General features: G+C 45.0%; 1 protein-coding gene across 2 annotated transcripts in view; it reads right to left on the bottom strand.

Annotated features, from left to right (window-relative positions):
- Positions 1–274: 274 nt before the first annotated feature.
- LOC141194401 (uncharacterized) overlaps positions 275–16,730 on the bottom strand; it is a 56,940-nt gene continuing 40,484 nt past the window's right edge. Inside the window, exons 2-7 of one of the 2 annotated variants that reach the window (XM_073662307.1) lie at positions 7,349–7,498; positions 7,118–7,219; positions 6,911–7,034; positions 6,730–6,827; positions 6,441–6,531; positions 275–3,676 (exon numbers count right to left, since the gene is read on the bottom strand). In XM_073662307.1, coding sequence (XP_073518408.1) covers positions 1,980–3,676; positions 6,441–6,531; positions 6,730–6,827; positions 6,911–7,034; positions 7,118–7,219; positions 7,349–7,426 — 2,190 coding nt within the window. In that variant the 5' untranslated portion in view covers positions 7,427–7,498 and the 3' untranslated portion in view covers positions 275–1,979. The remainder of the gene's footprint in view (positions 3,677–6,440; positions 6,532–6,729; positions 6,828–6,910; positions 7,035–7,117; positions 7,220–7,348; positions 7,499–16,730) is intronic. The other variant, XM_073662308.1, reaches the window with a different exon arrangement.

The raw sequence follows: 16,730 nt of genomic DNA, 5'->3' as shown, positions 1-16,730 counted from the left end.
TTCCTGTATAAATTATAATTAATAACATTTTGTAATTTTTTCACCATTATATGGGACTCTGACTTGAAGTTTTTTCCTCTTGTTTCTTATGTATGGAGGAGGATGTGGGGCTCATTATACTGTATACTGGTTGGCCCACGACTTTGTCAAAGTTTTCATGTTGTGAGGTTTACATTCCTGATGTAGAATCAGTCTGGGTAAATGTACATGGACATGGCAATAATGGAAAGCTGCTAATTGGACTTTGCTACAAGCCTCCTAATATAGCTGAACACGTAGAGGATGAAATGCTGCAACAAGTTAAAAAGGCAACAAAAACAAGTCCTGGTGAAAAGTGTTGGATCCCTTGAAATTGTTCCAGAAAATGAAGTAATTCTCCCTGAAAATTATTGCAATTACATGTTTTCTTATACACGTTTATTTCCTTTGCGTGTATTGGAACAACACAAGAAAACAGAGAGAAAAAGGCAAATTGAACATAATTTCACACAAAATAGGCCGGACAAAATTCTAGGTAAACAACTTTGTTTCAAGCATGTGAAGCTTGTTCACACGCAATTGTGGCGAGTAACAGGTGTGGGCAATATGAAAATCACAACTAAAACTAGATAAAAAAGGGAGAAGTTGATTCAATCTTTGCATTGTGTGCATATGTGTGCCACACTAAGCATGGAGAAAACAGAAAAAGGAGAAGACAACTGTCTGAGGATTTGAGAACTAAAATTGTTGAAAAATATCAACAATTTCAAGGTTATAAGTCCATCTTTAGGGATAAGCATGTTCCTTTGTCCAAGGTGCGCAGCATAATCAATAAATTTACAACCCATACAGTCAAATATGGTGGAGGTTCAAAGGTGTTTTGGTGTTGGTTCGCTGCCTCTGGCACTAGGTGCCTTGACTGTGTGCAAGACATCATGAAATCTGAAGATTAGCAAAGGATTTTGGGTCACAATGTAGTGCCTAGTGTCAGAAAGCTGGGTTTGTGTCCTAGGTCATGGGTTTCCAGCATGACAATGACCCCAAACATACTTCAAGAAGCCCCCAGAAAATGGATGGAAATAAAGTGCTGGGGAGTTCTGACCAGCAAGGAGTCTGGATCTAAATCCCATTGAACACCTGTGGAGAGATCTTAAAATTGCTGTATGGAGACAAATATTACAGTTTGAGAGTCCTCAGTTTTTGATACCATCTTTTCAGTTAGCCATTAGTCAGTAAGCTTTCGAGACTACTCAGGTCTCTTCATCAGACATAGTATAACAGAAAATCTGAAGAGTCACATATTTATACACAACATGGCACAGGAATAATGCAATAGATGAGACAAGTGATGTGAAGCAGAAATATCAGTTTTGGAAAGGGAGAAGCAGTTGTGGCCGTAAAAATAAGTGGCCACAAGTAGAACTATTCTTTTTGTCTTTTTTTGTGTGGCGATGAGAATTCATCCTTGTTCTAAGTTTTTGCCCTGTCTCCCCTACATACAGACCCCCAGTTGGACATTTGGTACATATAATTAAGTACATTACATGTGATGCAGCTGAAAGTACCTGGGATCTTGTGGTCCTGATGTGAGTTGGGAATCTTTATCTTGTCCGTGGTCATTATAAATGGACAGGTTTATATACAGTGGATGAGGATGAATTTTGTAAGTTTCACCACAAAGGTGAAACTATCCTCCAGGTCAGTTTGCTTTCCCTCCCAGTACCTTTTCATTCTAACAATGTTAGGTTTTTGAGAGATTATACTTGTTCCTTCTATTTTTTGTTCTCCTTAGCTTGACTTCTTCGCCCTATATGAATGTGTTTTTGCTTCTCATTCAGGGTTTTCGTATTTTACTTCATACTTTTCTTTCCCCTTGTTGACAGTGTGTTGCGGTACGAGGACGAGGAGGTACGAGAAACTCCTCAACGGCTTATTAAGGAGTTAGGTCTGTGGTGGTGTTTTTAGTTGTGCAGCTAGGGCCTTTCTTGTCTGTGCAGAGACTAGTTGGGTGTAGTTGTGGCATTCTCCCCTGTGTGGGTTCTCCGGTGGTTATCAAGATGTGCTTTCTGGTTAAAACATTTCCCACATTTTGAACAAGAAAAAGGCTTCTTCCCTGTGTGAATTCTCTGATGTTTATTAAGATCTGATTTCTGTACAAAACATTTCCCACAATCTGAACATGAAAAAGGCTTCTCCCCTGTGTGAGTTTTGTGATGTTTTATAAGAGTAGACTGCGCTGTAAAACATTTCCCACATTCTGAACATGAAAATGGCTTCTCTCCTGTGTGAGTTCTCTGATGGTTGATAAGAGTTGATTTCTCTGCAAAACATTTTCCACATTCTGAACATGAAAAAGGCTTCTCCCCTGTGTGAGTTCTCTGATGTGGGATAAGCTTTGATTTCTTTGCAAAACATTTCCCACATTCTGAACATGAAAATGGCTTCTCCCCTGTGTGAGTTTTGTGATGTTTTATAAGAGTAGACTGCGCTGTAAAACATTTCCCACATTCTGAACATGAAAACGGCTTCTCTCCTGTGTGAGTTCTCTGATGGCTGGTAAGAGTTGATTTCTCTGCAAAACATTTTCCACATTCTGAACATGAAAAAGGCTTCTCCCCAGTGTGAGTTCTCTGATGTTTGATAAGCTTTGATTTCTTTGCAAAATATTTCCCACATTCTGAACAAGAAAATGGCTTGTCCCCTGTGTGAGTTCTCTGATGTGTGATAAGAGCTGATTTCTCTGTAAAATATTTCACACATTCTGAACAAGAAAAAGGCTTCTCACCTGTGTGAGTTCTCTGATGTTTGATAAGGGTTGATTTTGCTGTAAAACATTTCCCACATTCTGAACATGAAAAAGGCTTCTCCCCTGTGTGAGATTTGTGATGCTTGATAAGATTTGATTTCTTTGCAAAACACTTCCCACATTCTGAACAAGAAAATGGCTTCTCCCCGGTGTGAGTTCTCTGATGTATATTAAGATGTGATTTCTGTACAAAACATTTCCCACAATCTGAACATGAAAATGGCTTCTCCCCTGTGTGAGTTTTGTGATGCTTGATAAGATTTGATTTCTCAGTAAAATATTTCCCACATTCTGAACATGAAAATGGCTTCTCCCCTGTGTGAGTTCTCTGGTGCTTAAGAAAACTAGATTTCTGGTTAAAACATTTTCCACATTCTGAACATGGAAAAGACTTCTCCCCTGTGTGAGTTCTCTGATGTGTGATAAGAGTTGATTTCTCTGTAAAACATTTCCCACATTCTGAACAGGAAAATGGCTTCTCTCCTGTGTGAGTTCTCTCATGCCTAACAAGATTTGATTTCTGATTAAAACATCTCCCACACTTGGAGCAAGAAAATCTATTCTTCACTGTGTGAATTTTTTGATGTTTAAGAAAAGACTTTTTGAGAGGAAAACTATTTCTATACTCTGAATGTGAAAATGGCTTCTTTGCATTAGGAGCAGTTTGTTTTTTAATGCTTATTTTGTGACTATGATTTTCCTTAGTAGTCGGTAATGAATCAGAAGACAGGACCTGTTTCATAGGATCAGATGACAGATCTTTGCTGTGAAGGGATGATGGTAGATCTGGAGAAACGTCATTCACTTCAATTGTATCCTGTGGGATCTGAAAATTATCTGATTTGAAAATTGAAGATGTCAGCTGTCCCTCTGATCTCCTGGTACAGTTATCTGCCAAGAATAAAACCAATTATTATTTTTTAATAAAAAATCCTTGAATTTTATATTTTTGAACATTTCTACTTAAACTATCTGTAAATAAAGGCAAGTTATATAAAAAAAAATTCACTTATTCACCAGGACAATGACCATCTAATAGAAAACCTCATAGGATGAACCAGTGGAGCGTGGTGTTCAACTGTTTGTTCATTCTGCCTCCCAAATATGGAGTAAAAGGCGCAGGCTCTGTCCAGCCACTTAGATTAGTTTGCATGGAACCAGTAGTACCATCCAGTCTGGCAGTATGGGTGTGTGTGCTGTCCAGCTGGAGTAATCTGCTCCCTGCTTCACCCATTTGGAAAGCACCGCACCCTACTAAAGCTGGAAGCATATTGCCGGAAGCTGCCAGATCCAGCCTTGTTCTCCTCTGGTTCAGTCCTCTGTGATCAGCTCCCGGCTTGTGCATTTGGTTCCTGTTGTGACCTCGGCTCGTTTAGTGACTACTCGTGTCTTCTGATTTTGTACTTTCTCTGCCCTCCTGGTTCTGACCCGGCTACCTGACTATTCTTCTTCCCATCTCACTCTACAAAACAGCTGGTAACACCGTGGCCCAAGCCTAGGGGTCTCTGTGTAAGTCCACATCCATGTAGACGGGTTAAAGGGTGATGAGCAGAGTAATTTGTGAAATCTGTAAACAGGGTAGATAGTGACAAGCCTGTTTGTGGTAGCCATCTTTTGAGCTGCCAGGTGACCATGAACAGTGCCCCCAATACATTGTGTCTGCGAACTATTCCAGCAAGATCTGCATTCCTAATAGCTAAATGTCGCTCCTTCCCTTCTTACCCTGCCATGTGCCCAGACAGTAGTGTACAACCGTATATAGGGGATTGTCAGATTCAAGAGAAGTTGGAAAATAATTTGTAAAGTCCATTTGTTTCCTATTATCCTTTGTGAAGAATTCCAAAATTATCACCACATTAAGTGACACATATCAAATATGAAAAATGGAACCTGATTAGGAACAAAAAACTGTCTGTGGGAAGGGGTTACATCAGAGGATTACTGAAGTCAAAAACTGTGAGTATAGACAATAACACATCTACTGAAATGATCAAACTCAACAGTCTTCAGAGAAAAATGAGTAACTAGTGGAGAAACCTCTCTGGGGTAATTAGAGTCTGGGGCTCGGTGGCTCTTGGCAATCTAAACTATCGTAAGGGACAATATTTTCTATCACATGAGTGTCAAGAAGAAATATTAGACATTTAAAGTGAAGTTTTTTACAATACTGCAGAGCTGAGGTGTCTTAAATTTAGATCTCGGACATTTGGAAGAGGCAATGGAGATCTTTTAGAAAGACTACCAGGGAGTTACAGAGACACAAAAGTGAGGCCGGCCGATCCCACCACAATCAGACTATCATACAGAATGAACTTGTAAAAAAAAGGAAAGAATATATAAACATGTAACATCCCCAACAACAACGTAAGTATGAAGGGAGAAATCCAACACTAAACCGGAGTTGCACTCATTTATGGTGGACCATTGGAGGTATGATGAGTCCTGACCAGAAGAGTAGAGAAAGTATTAGTGCCCCCATTTCAGGAGCGATTGTGCTGGAATCTGAATTCTTTAGGATTGAAAACATTATGGAATTTATGACGTGGAGTGAATCCATGAAACCAGGGCTCGAGCCATGCCACCACATCTCCTGCAGGCGTGAATAGATGTATATTACAGCCATCAGCCACGCACAGCTTAGAGACATATCATGGCACAGTTGTAATGTTTTTATGTAGTTTATCAAGATCCTGTTTGAAGTTCGTTGGTTTTAAAAGAAATTGAAAAGTATAAAGGGAAACTCTGTTGTTATTGTACAGAAATTCACACTTGTCTCTCACTGCACATTTAATGTTATCGATCAAAAAAGCAAACTTTGGCCCGAAAGACTGGACCTGGTCTTGTAGGGACCATATGAGAACATTCAGCCGCACAGAAGGGAGAGAAGGTAGATTCATCCAATAAAATATCAGGGATCTAGGAAGCCAACAGCATCATTACCCTCCGCTTTCTCTTACAGACCCATCAGAATATTTTTCTTCAAGTGATTTTCTCACTTGCCAGCACTTTCTACGTACGCTGTCATTTGGCTTTATAGTTTACAGATCTGGGCAGGTGACGGTCAGCGTCTACTAATCCCAGGGGGTAGGTGGATGCTCCAGGTTGGAAGATCTATAGAATTTCACAATTACACAAAGAAAATTGAATATTTTCGGACGGAGGAGAATGTTGTGGTCTAGAGGGAAAATGGTGATCACACGATTGTGATACGGCCGGACTACATGACTGATAAAGCAGCCACAGCCGGTGACTGAGAAGAATCTGTGACTTCTCAGAATTTAGTGGTCACTACTCACCAGGTTAGAGGATGCAGTGTCTCAGGCACGTGATCCCTTAGCCCATTCTCCTTGTCTTCTGGTCCTAAGGGATTACTGCCTGAGACACTGCGTCCTCACCCTCCTTTCCTATTGTCATTCCCAACAAGTGGTACACTGATGAAGGTCGTATAGACCGAAACGTGTTTTTGTTTTTTTTCTGCTGTGGACTGCAATTAAAATTGCTTTTGCTAAAATTCATTACCTGAGTGCCGAGGTTCCTCTTATATTATATGTGGTTTGGACCCTACTCGTGCACCCAGGTCCAGTACTGCTGCGTTCTCCAGCACTATTACTGAGAAAAATCTGAGACTTCTCAACATTTCATGGTTACTACTCACCTGGGTAGTCATATGTAGGAATCTCCTCTTTACACCGCTCATCACCCCTCACATATGCCTCTATAGTATTAATATGGGTCAGATCTTCACCCTGAAACAAATATTATAAAAGTCAAAGACAGATGGAGAAGTCACATGTATAATCGGCTCTAATCCTGCCATCTCCACTGTTCTCATTACACAAGTATAAAACACAATAATGGTGGATAAAACAAGACTGAAGACATGACTTTTACAGCCGTGTCTACACATCATAGGGGAGATCTCATGACACCTTCTCTCCATCTACCTGATGATCCTGAGGAACATTGGGATCTTCTTGTTTACAGTCCTGAGGAAGAAGAGGACGGGGACATCTCTCTGGTGTTGTCCTCTCACTGGATAGATCTGGAGGAAACACATACAGAGACTGAATTCATTCTTTACATACATATAATTATAGGCCGTGTGTATTTAGTCCTGTCTATTACCTGGTGATGTGAGGGGCTGGGGAACCTCCATCATGATGTTCTTGTACAGATCTTTGTGTCCTTCTAAATACTCCCACTCCTCCATGGAGAAATAGATGGCGACATCCTGACACCTTATAGGAACCTGACACATACAATGATACCGTCATCTCCCCGATCCCTTTATAGCGTTACTGTATAATGTCCCAGCATTCCCAGCAGTGTCACCTCTCCAGTCAGCAGCTCAATCATCTTGTAGGCGAGTTCTAGGATCTGGTCATTGATGTCCTCATGTATCAGGGGGTGAGGTGGAGGCCCCGTCATTAATCTCTGGTTATGAAGAGACACATTAATAAATCTCACTACAGACATTTCCAGAGTCCTCACCTCTCCAGTTCTGTTCATTTGTTATTCCCATAGATAAGAATGATGTAATGTGACGTCATCAGAATCTCTCACCTCTCCAGTAAGCCGGAAGAGGATCTCTAGTGTGAGGTGTAATATCCTCTCCACCATCTTGTCCCTGTCCATATCCATCTTTGATAGGTAAATCAGGAAAATTTTCTTATATAGACGATCTTCACTGAGAGGATCCGGTATTGTAGAGACCTGAATGAGAAGAAGATGAGCCGATGGAACATCATAAAAATCCTGTATAATAATTAGTGTTGAGCATTCCGATACTGAAATATCGGGTATCGGCCTATATTCGCGGTATCGGAATTCCGATACTTAATTCCGATACTTTTGCAATATCGTATACCGGAATCGGAAGTTCCCATAATGCAATGAGCCAGTTTCATTTTATTCAGCCAATGAGGATCCTAAGAAGTGTGGGCACATCCTGTTAGGCATGTAGGCATCTTAACTAATGGCATGGCTGTGATTGGCTGCTGAAATGATGTCATGATGCACTATAAAAGCCGCCGCCGCCATTTTGAGCTCACTCTGCTGTGAATTCAGTTAGGGATAGGACGCTGTTGTTCTGAGGGACAGTTTTAGCTACCTATTTGCTCTATTCTGCTTTACCCAAGCTACTTTATAAATCGCTGTGCCTTGCAGCGCTAGTGCACAGTTCTCTGTGCTGTTCACCGCTGTCTGCAAGGTCTGTGTGTGTGACTGCAGCTCACCCTGTAGTGTGTGCTTCAGCCACGTCTGGTTGTAGTGCACTCAGTGAGTGTCACTGCCTCATACATTGTCCTTTTTTGCCAATTCATAATTTTTCCTGATTTCTCCTATTAGTGTGGTGGTTCCATCCGTATTCAGCTAAATTGGTTCCAAACACACTATATAGGAGTAGATAGAGAATTTTTTTTTTGTCTTGCAGCGCTAGTGCACAGTGCTCTGCATCTGCACTGTTCACCGCTGTCTGCAAGGTCTGTGTGTTTGAGTGCAGCTCACCCTGTAGTGTGTGCTTCAACCACGTCTGGTTGTAGTGCACTCAGTGTGTGTCACTGCCTCATACATTGTCCTTTTTTGCCAATTCATAATTTTTCCTGATTTCTCCTATTAGTGTGGTGGTTCCATCCGTATTCAGCTAAATTGGTTCCAAACACACTATATAGGAGTAGATAGAGAATTTTTTTTTTGTCTTGCAGCGCTAGTGCACAGTGCTCTGCATCTGCACTGTTCACCGCTGTCTGCAAGGTCTGTGTGTTTGAGTGCAGCTCACCCTGTAGTGTGTGCTTCAACCACGTCTGGTTGTAGTGCACTCAGTGTGTGTCACTGCCTCATACATTGTCCTTTTTTGCCAATTCATAATTTTTCCTGATATCTCCTATTAGTGTGGTGGTTCCATCCGTATTCAGCTAAATTGGTTCCAAACACACTATATAGTAGATAGAGAATTTTTTTTTGTCTTGCAGCACCAGTGCACAGTGCTCTGCATCTGCACTGTTCACCGCTGTCTGCAAGGTCTCTGTGTGTGAGTGCAGCTCACCCTGCAGTGTGTGCTTCAGCCACGTCTGGTTGTAGTGCACTCAGTGTGTGTCACTGCCTCATACATTGTCCTTTTTTGCCAATTCATAATTTTTCCTGATTTCTCCTATTAGTGTGGTGGTTCCAAACACACTATATAGGAGTAGTTAGAGGAGCCTTTCTGCAGCATTATGCCCTGCAGCCCCAGCCAGATTAGTATTAGCCTATTTTTTGCAGCCTCATCTATTGCATTGTAGGTTACCTTCCAACATTGTAATAGCTACAAAAAGTTTGTGATACTATCGGTATTACATCTTTGGGCACATCCAGTGTATTTTTGTGACAAAAAAAACCTAAACAAAGTTCACCAAACACTCCACTTTACAGTTGTGTAGGCCACATTAGCCCATATTAAAGTCTAGTCCACACTTTATAAAATTAGTGTTTCTTATACCTGTTAGCAGCTGTTCAGGAATAAGCACACTAAGCCCTTAGTACTTTGCTGCCTATCTTTATCAGTCTACCAAGATGAAGAAGGCAGGGAGTAAGGCATGTGGTCGTGGGCGTGGAGTTTCTGCAGGGAGAGGACGTGAGGATTCTGTGCCTGCAGGGAGAGGACGTGGGGATTCTGTGCCTGCTGCGGGCACCAGTGACTCAGCATCCCCCAGTTTTACCAGGGAACAGTCCTTTATGCGCAGCTTTGTAGGAGCTAGCCATACCCCACTGCTGCGGGAGGACCAAATTGAAGCCGTTGTCGGATGGATGGCAGCTAATGCATCGACTTCAATTAGTTTCACATCCTCTCAGGTCCTGAGCACTGAAGAGCACCCATCTGTCTCTTCACCACCTGCCAAATTGCCCAGGCAGTCAGAGAGCCCTGGACAGGAGCCATCTCTACTTCTGTTCTCTGAATCTCTTGGCTTGGAAAGAGGGGGCCAGCCAAGCAGAATTCGAGAATTTGAAGAAGAGGTAGTATGCAGTGATGCGCAACCGTTTTGTCTCTCTGAATCTGAAGAGGCGGGTGGGCCAGTGCCTATGCTCAGCAGCACACCTCAGTATGCATCTGATGAGGAGACTCAGGTGTCACTTTCTGGTGCGTACTGTGCTGTTGAGACTACCCAGGAGAAGCAGTTGTTTGAAGAGGATGGTGTAGATGATGAGGTCCTTGACCCATCATGGCGTGAGGGACAGGAAGGTGGTGGGAGCAGCTCTGAGGAAGAGATTCCCCGAACAGCCCAAAAAGGAGGGGGCAGACTTGGTTGCCTGTAGCCTCCACTTCGGCACCCATTAGGAGCATGGCTCTTCCAAAATCCAAAGCGGGCGCTCCCAAGACTTGCAGTGCCTGGTCCTTTTTTGACACAGTTGCAGATGACATTTGCTTTGTCAAATGCAAGCTGTGTAATCAGAAGGTGAAAAGAGGGAAAAGTGTCAGCAACCTCAATACCACAAATATGTGGAAACATGTGCGGACCAAGCACGTGGTGGAGTTACAAAAACACACTGAAGACCTAGGCCAACCTACAGCGCCACCTACCACCTCTTCAGCTCGTGTTGTAGCCTCTTCCTCCAGCTCACACACAGCTGGTTCGGCTTCCTCACAGGATCGCCATGGAAGAATCTCTGGCACTGTTGTACAGAGACACAGTGTAATTCCACCCACAGCACCACTTTCCCAGTCATCCTCACACTCCCAGGCCAGTCTACAGCCATCGTTAGCACAGGCATGGGAGAAAAGGCGCCCATACTCGGCAAACCACCCTCGAGTACAGGCTCTGAATGCTGGCATTGCTAAACTACTGGCCCTTGAAATGCTATCATTCAGGCTGGTGGAGACTGACACCTTCTCTAACTTTATGGCATTGGCAGTCCCACAATACAACGTGCCCAGCCGCTTTTATTTCAGCAGGCATGCCGTCCCTGCCTTGCAACATCATGTGGAGGGAAAAATTAAACATGCACTATAAAACGCCGTCAGTAGCAAGGTCCACCTGACCACCGATGCGTGGACCAGTAAGCATGGACAGGGACGATACCTTTCCCTCACTGCCCATTGGGTAAATGTTGTGGAGCCGGGTACAGATCTTGAGAGTGGCGCTGTACGTGTTCTGCCAACTCCAAGGATTGCAGGAATCCAGTCTGTACACATTGACTCCTCCTCATACTCCAGTTCCTCTGAATCAGCGCTGCAGGAGCCGTCACGGTCTACCTCCACATCGACCCGTGAACGGTTGGTTACCTGTTATGATGACCGATATGAGCACAGCCGTGGCCAAACGTCAACAGGCCATATTAAAATTAATTTCTTTGGGGAATCGAAGCCACACAGCGCAGGAGCTCTGGAATGCCATCAAGCAGCAGAGCGACGTGTGGTTTGTGTCAGCGAATCTCCAGCCAGGCATGGTAGTGTGTGACAATGGCCGAAATCTGGTGGCAGCTCTGGGCCTAGGCAACCTCACTCACATCCCATGTCTGGCACATGTGCTCAACTTGGTCGTGCAGAGTATTTTGAGGGACTATCCGGATCTTGATGCACTGCTTCACAAGGTCCGCATAGAGTGCGCTCACTTACGGCGTTCCAGCAACGCAAGAACACGCATTGCAGCTCTGCAGCACCGATTACGTCTTCCGGAACATCGCATCATATGTGACCTACCCACCAGGTGGAATTCAACGTTACATACGGTACAGACCAAAAGTTTGGACACACCTTCTCATTTAAAGATTTTTCTGTATTTTCATGACTATGAAAATTGTACATTCACACTGAAGGCATCAAAACTATGAATAAACACATGTGGAATTAAATACTTAACAAAAAAGTGTGAAACAACTGAAAATATGTCTTATATTCTAGGTTCTTCAAAGTGGCCACCTTTAGCTTTGATGACTGCTTTGCACACTCTTGGCGTTCTCTTGATGAGCTTCAAGAGGTAGTCACCGGAAATGGGCTTCCAACAATCTTGAAGGAGTTCCCAGAGATGCTTACCACTTGTTGGCCCTTTTGCCTTCACTCTGCGGTCCAGCTCACCCCAAACCATCTCGATTGGGTTCAGGTCTGGTGACTGTGGAGGCCAGGTCATCTGGCGTAGCACCCCATCACTCTCGTTCTTGGTCAAATAGCCCTTACACAGCCTGGAGGTGTGTTTGGGGTCATTGTCCTGTTGAAAAATAAATGATGGTCCAACTAAACGCAAACCGGATGGAATAGCATGCCGCTGCAAGATGCTGTGGTAGCCATGCTGGTTCAGCATGCCTTCAATTTTGAATAAATCCCCAACAGTGTCACCAGCAAAGCACCTCCACACCAGCACACCTCCTCCTCCATGCTTCACGGTGGGAACCAGGCATGTAGAGTCCATCCATTCACCTTTTCTGCGTCGCACAAAGACACGGTGGTTGGAACCAAAGATCTCAAATTTGGACTCATCAGACCAAAGCACAGATTTCCACTGGTCTAATGTCCATTCCTTGTGTTCTTTAGCCCAAACAAGTCTCTTCTGCTTGTTGCCTGTCCTTAGCAGTGGTTTCCTAGCAGCTATTTTACCATGAAGGCCTGCTGCACAAAGTCTCCTCTTAACAGTTGTTGAAGAGATGTGTCTGCTGCTAGAACTCTGTGTGGCATTGACCTGGTCTCTAATCTGAGCTGCTGTTAACCTGCAATTTCTGAGGCTCGTGACTCGGATAAACTTATCCTCAGAAGCAGAGGTGACTCTTCCTTTCCTGGGGTGGTCCTCATGTGAGCCAGTTTCTTTGTAGTGCTTGATGGTTTTTGCAATTGCACTTGGGGACGGTGTCAAAGTTTTCCCAATTTTTCGGACTGACTGACCTTCATTTCTTAAAGTAATGATGGCCACTCGGTTTTCTTTACTTAGCTGCTTTTTTCTTGCTATAATACAAAGTCCTACTGAATCGACTGTTTGAATATCAGCTGTGTATCCACCTGACTTCTGCACAACACAACTGATGGTCCCAACCCCATTTATAAGGCAAGAAATCCCACTTATTAAACCTGACAGGGCACACCTGTGAAGTGAAAACCATTTCCGGTGACTACCTCTTGAAGCTCATCAAGAGAATGCCAAGAATGTGCAAAGCAGTCATCAAAGAAAAAGGTGGCTACTTGAAGAACCTAGAATATAAGACATATTTTCAGTTGTTTCACACTTTTTTGTTAAGTATATAATTCCACTTGTGTTAATTCATAGTTTTGATGCCTTCAGTGTGAATGTACAATTATCATAGTCATGAAAATACAGAAAAATCTTTAAATGAAAAGGTGTGTCCAAACTTTTGGTCTGTACTGTATGTTGGAGAGGTTGTGTGAGCAGCAGGCAGCAGTAATGGAGTACCAGCTGCAGCAGGCGCAAACAAGTCGCAGTGCGCGCCGTTCACACTTCACCACCACTGAGTGGGCTTTTATGAAGGACATTTGCCACGTTTTGCGTGCCTTCAATTATTCCACGCGGATGGCGAGTGCAGATGATGCACTAGTCAGCATGACTATCCCCCTTATCTGCCTGCTTGAAAAAACACTGCAAGCACTAAGGGACGAGGTTTTGGAAGAAGTGGAGGATGAGGAGTCACAAATGCCATCTGCTTCTCTAAAGTCTGCGCAACGTGGTTCCTCACAAAGGCCTAGGCAGGGGACACTTTGTGAGGAGGATGAGGAGGAGTCAATGGATGAGGAAGACATCTGTCCAGAGGAGGGAGGTACACAATGCTCTAGTAGTCAGTATCTAGAGAGAGGGTGGGGTGATGCAGAGCAGGCAGAGATCACGCCTCAAGTAGGGGACAGCGTTTCTTGGCCAGTTGGCAGTCTGCAGCACATGGTTGATTTCATGCTGCAGTGCCTGAGAAACGACCGCCGCATCGCCCACATTCTCAACACGGCTGATTATTGGGTGTCCACCCTCCTAGATCGTCGCTACCGGGACAACTTACAAAGCCTCATAACACCATTGAACCGGGAGCGTAAAATGCGGGAGTAACAAGACGCACTGGTGCATTCCATCATGTTCTCCATTCCAACCGAGAGCAGTGCTGCTAGTGCTTTACAAAGCTCAGTGCGTTGAGGCAGTGGAGAAAGCTCTGCACAAAGAGGGAGCAGAAGCAGCGCCTCAGCACAAGGCAAGACCAGTATGGCTGAAATGTGGCAAAGTTTTGTGTCCCCGCCGCCACAAATATCTACACCATCACAGACGGCTCCAGTCAGCAGGAGGCAACGTTTCCGTCAGATGGTGACAGACTACATGTCTTGCCCTCTCAGTGTACTCCCAGACGGCTCTTCTCCCTTCAAGTTTTGGGTCTGTAAGCTGGATACATGGCCAGAGCTTAGTCAGTATGCATTGGAGGTGCTAGCTTGCCCTGCTGCTAGTGTATTATCGGAACACGTCTTTAGTGCCGCAGGTGGTGTACTAACAGACCGTCGCATGCGACTATCCTCCGATAACGTTGACCGGCTTACTTTTCTCAAAATGAACAAGGCCTGGATCTCTCATGAATTTGCCAGTCCTCTTCCAGAATAAATAATTGGTTGGCAACAGTATCCAGGTCTCCTGTTGTGTTCATGCTTCTACCACCTGAACTGTAATCCCTGAGCTCCAACACCGCCAGTTGGCGCTCGGAAGTGCCGTCTGCACAGTCAACACTTGCTGCCGTGTTATTGGGGTTCAGTAACGTCAGCTGTTCCCCTGCTGTGCGGACGGCAATTTCTCCTGCTCTGTCCACATTCTCACTACTACAGATTTGAAAGTTTCTCCCATTACACCTCTGGCTCCTCTGTTTTCAGTATTATCCCTGAGCTCCAACACCGCCAGTTGGCGCTCGGAAGTGCCGTCTGCACAGTCAACACTTGCTGCCGTGTTATTGGGGTTCAGTAACGTCAGCAGTTTCCCAGCTGTGTGTCCGGCAAATTCTCCTGCTTTGTCTACATCCACTGTACTACTGATTTAAAACTTGCTCCAATTACACCTCTGGCTCCTCAGTTTTTAGTATTTATCCTGGGCTCCAATACCGCTAGTTGCTGCTCAGAAGTGCCGTCTGCACAGTCAACGCTTGCTCCAGTGTTATTGGGGTTCAGTAACGTCAGCTGATCCCCAGCTGTGTGTCCGGCAAATTCTCCTGCTTTGTCCACATCCACTGTACTACTGATTTAAAACTTGCTCCAATTACACCTCTGGCTCCTCTGTTTTTATTATTTACCCTGGGCTCCAATACCGCTAGTTGCTGCTCAGAAGTGCCGTCTGCACAGTCAACGCTTGCTCCAGTGTTATTGGGGTTCAGTAACGTCAGCTGATCCCCAGCTGTGTGTCCGGAAAATTCTCCTGCTTTGTCCACATCCACTGTACTACTGATTTAAAACTTGCTCGAATTACACCTCTGGCTCCTCTGTTTTTAGTATTTACCCTGGGCTCCAATACCGCTAGTTGCTGCTCAGAAGTGCCGTCTGCACAGTCAACGCTTGCTTCAGTGTTATTGGGATTCAGTAACGTCAGCTGATCCCCAGCTGTGTGTCCGGAAATTTCTCCTGCTCTGTCCACATTCACACTACTACAGATTTTAAAGTTGCTCCAATCATGCCTCTGGCTCCACTCTGTTTTTAGTATTTACCCTGGGTTCCAGCACCGCCAGCTGTTACCCAGCAGTGTCTTTGGCACGGGTACTCCCTGCTGCCCAGCCTGGTTCCAGCACGCCAGCTGTTTCCGGGTAGTGTCAACGTCACTTTGCCTCCAATGCGTTGTCCTGTCGTGTTGCGGTCGGGTTAGCCAACTCTATGGTGCCTGCAGTTTAGGTGACTCCTATGTGGGCTGCGGGATCTGGCAATGAAGGCGGGTTCCATAGTGCCAATAGGACAAGCACCCCCTGTAGGACTGTGGGTTTTGTTAACTGCGGCTGGTTCGCGGCCTTGAAAGTTTTTTTTACATGGGTACCTTCTGCTACCCATCCGGGTACCAGTACCGTCAGCTGGTTCTCGGCAGTGCCTTTGGCTTAGGTGCCTCCTTCTCGGTATCCAAGTTCCACCAACGTCTGCTGGTCCTTGGTAGTGCTTTCTGGCACAGGTACCTCCTGCTTAGTAACCGAGTTCCAGCACCGTCAGCTGGTCTTCGGTAGTTCCATTGGCTCTTGTACCTTCTGCTACCCATCCGGGTTCCAGTACCGTCAGCTGGTCCTCGTTAGTTCCATTTGCTCTTGTACCTTCTACTACCCATCCGGGTTCCAGTACCGTCAGCTGGTTCTCGGCAGTGCCTTTGGCTTAGGTGCCTCCTTCTCGGTATCCAAGTTCCACCAACGTCTGCTGGTCCTTGGTAGTGCTTTCTGGCACAGGTACCTCCTGCTTAGTAACCGAGTTCCAGTACCGTCAGCTGGTCTTCGGTAGTTCCATTGGCTCTTGTACCTTCTGCTACCCATCCGGGTTCAAGTACCGTCAGCTGGTTCTCGGCAGAGTCTTTGGCACGGGTACTCCCTCCTGCCCAGCCTGGTTCCAGCACGCCAGCTGTTTCCGGGTAGTGTCAAAGTCACTTTGCCTCCAATGCATTGTCCTATCGTGCTGCGGTCGGGTTAGCCGACTCTATGGTGCCTGCAGTTTAGGTGACTCCTATGTGGGCTGCGGGATCTGGCAATGAAGGCTGGTTCCATAGTGCCAATAGGACAAGCACCCCCTGTAGGACTGTGGGTTTTGGTAACTGCGGCCGGCTCGCGGCCTTGAAACTTTTTTTTACATGGGTACCTTCTGCTACCCATCCGGGTTCCAGTACCGTCAGCTGGTCCTCGGTAGTTCCATTGGCTCTTGTACCTTCTGCTACCCATCCGGGTTCCAGTACCTTCAGCTGGTCCTCTATAGTTCCTCAGCCTTCTTGTACCTTCTGCTACATTTCCAAGTTCAAGCTTTTTGAAATGGTTCTTGGTAATCACTCTGGATCTCCCT

This window comes from Phyllobates terribilis, unplaced genomic scaffold, assembly GCF_046119375.1.
Source record: "Phyllobates terribilis strain yellow unplaced genomic scaffold, ASM4611937v1 Scaffold_70__1_contigs__length_7381418, whole genome shotgun sequence".
Classification (NCBI taxonomy): Eukaryota; Metazoa; Chordata; class Amphibia; order Anura; family Dendrobatidae; genus Phyllobates; species Phyllobates terribilis.
Note: the sequence above shows the minus strand (reverse complement) of the source record. Positions and strands in the feature narration are given on the sequence as shown.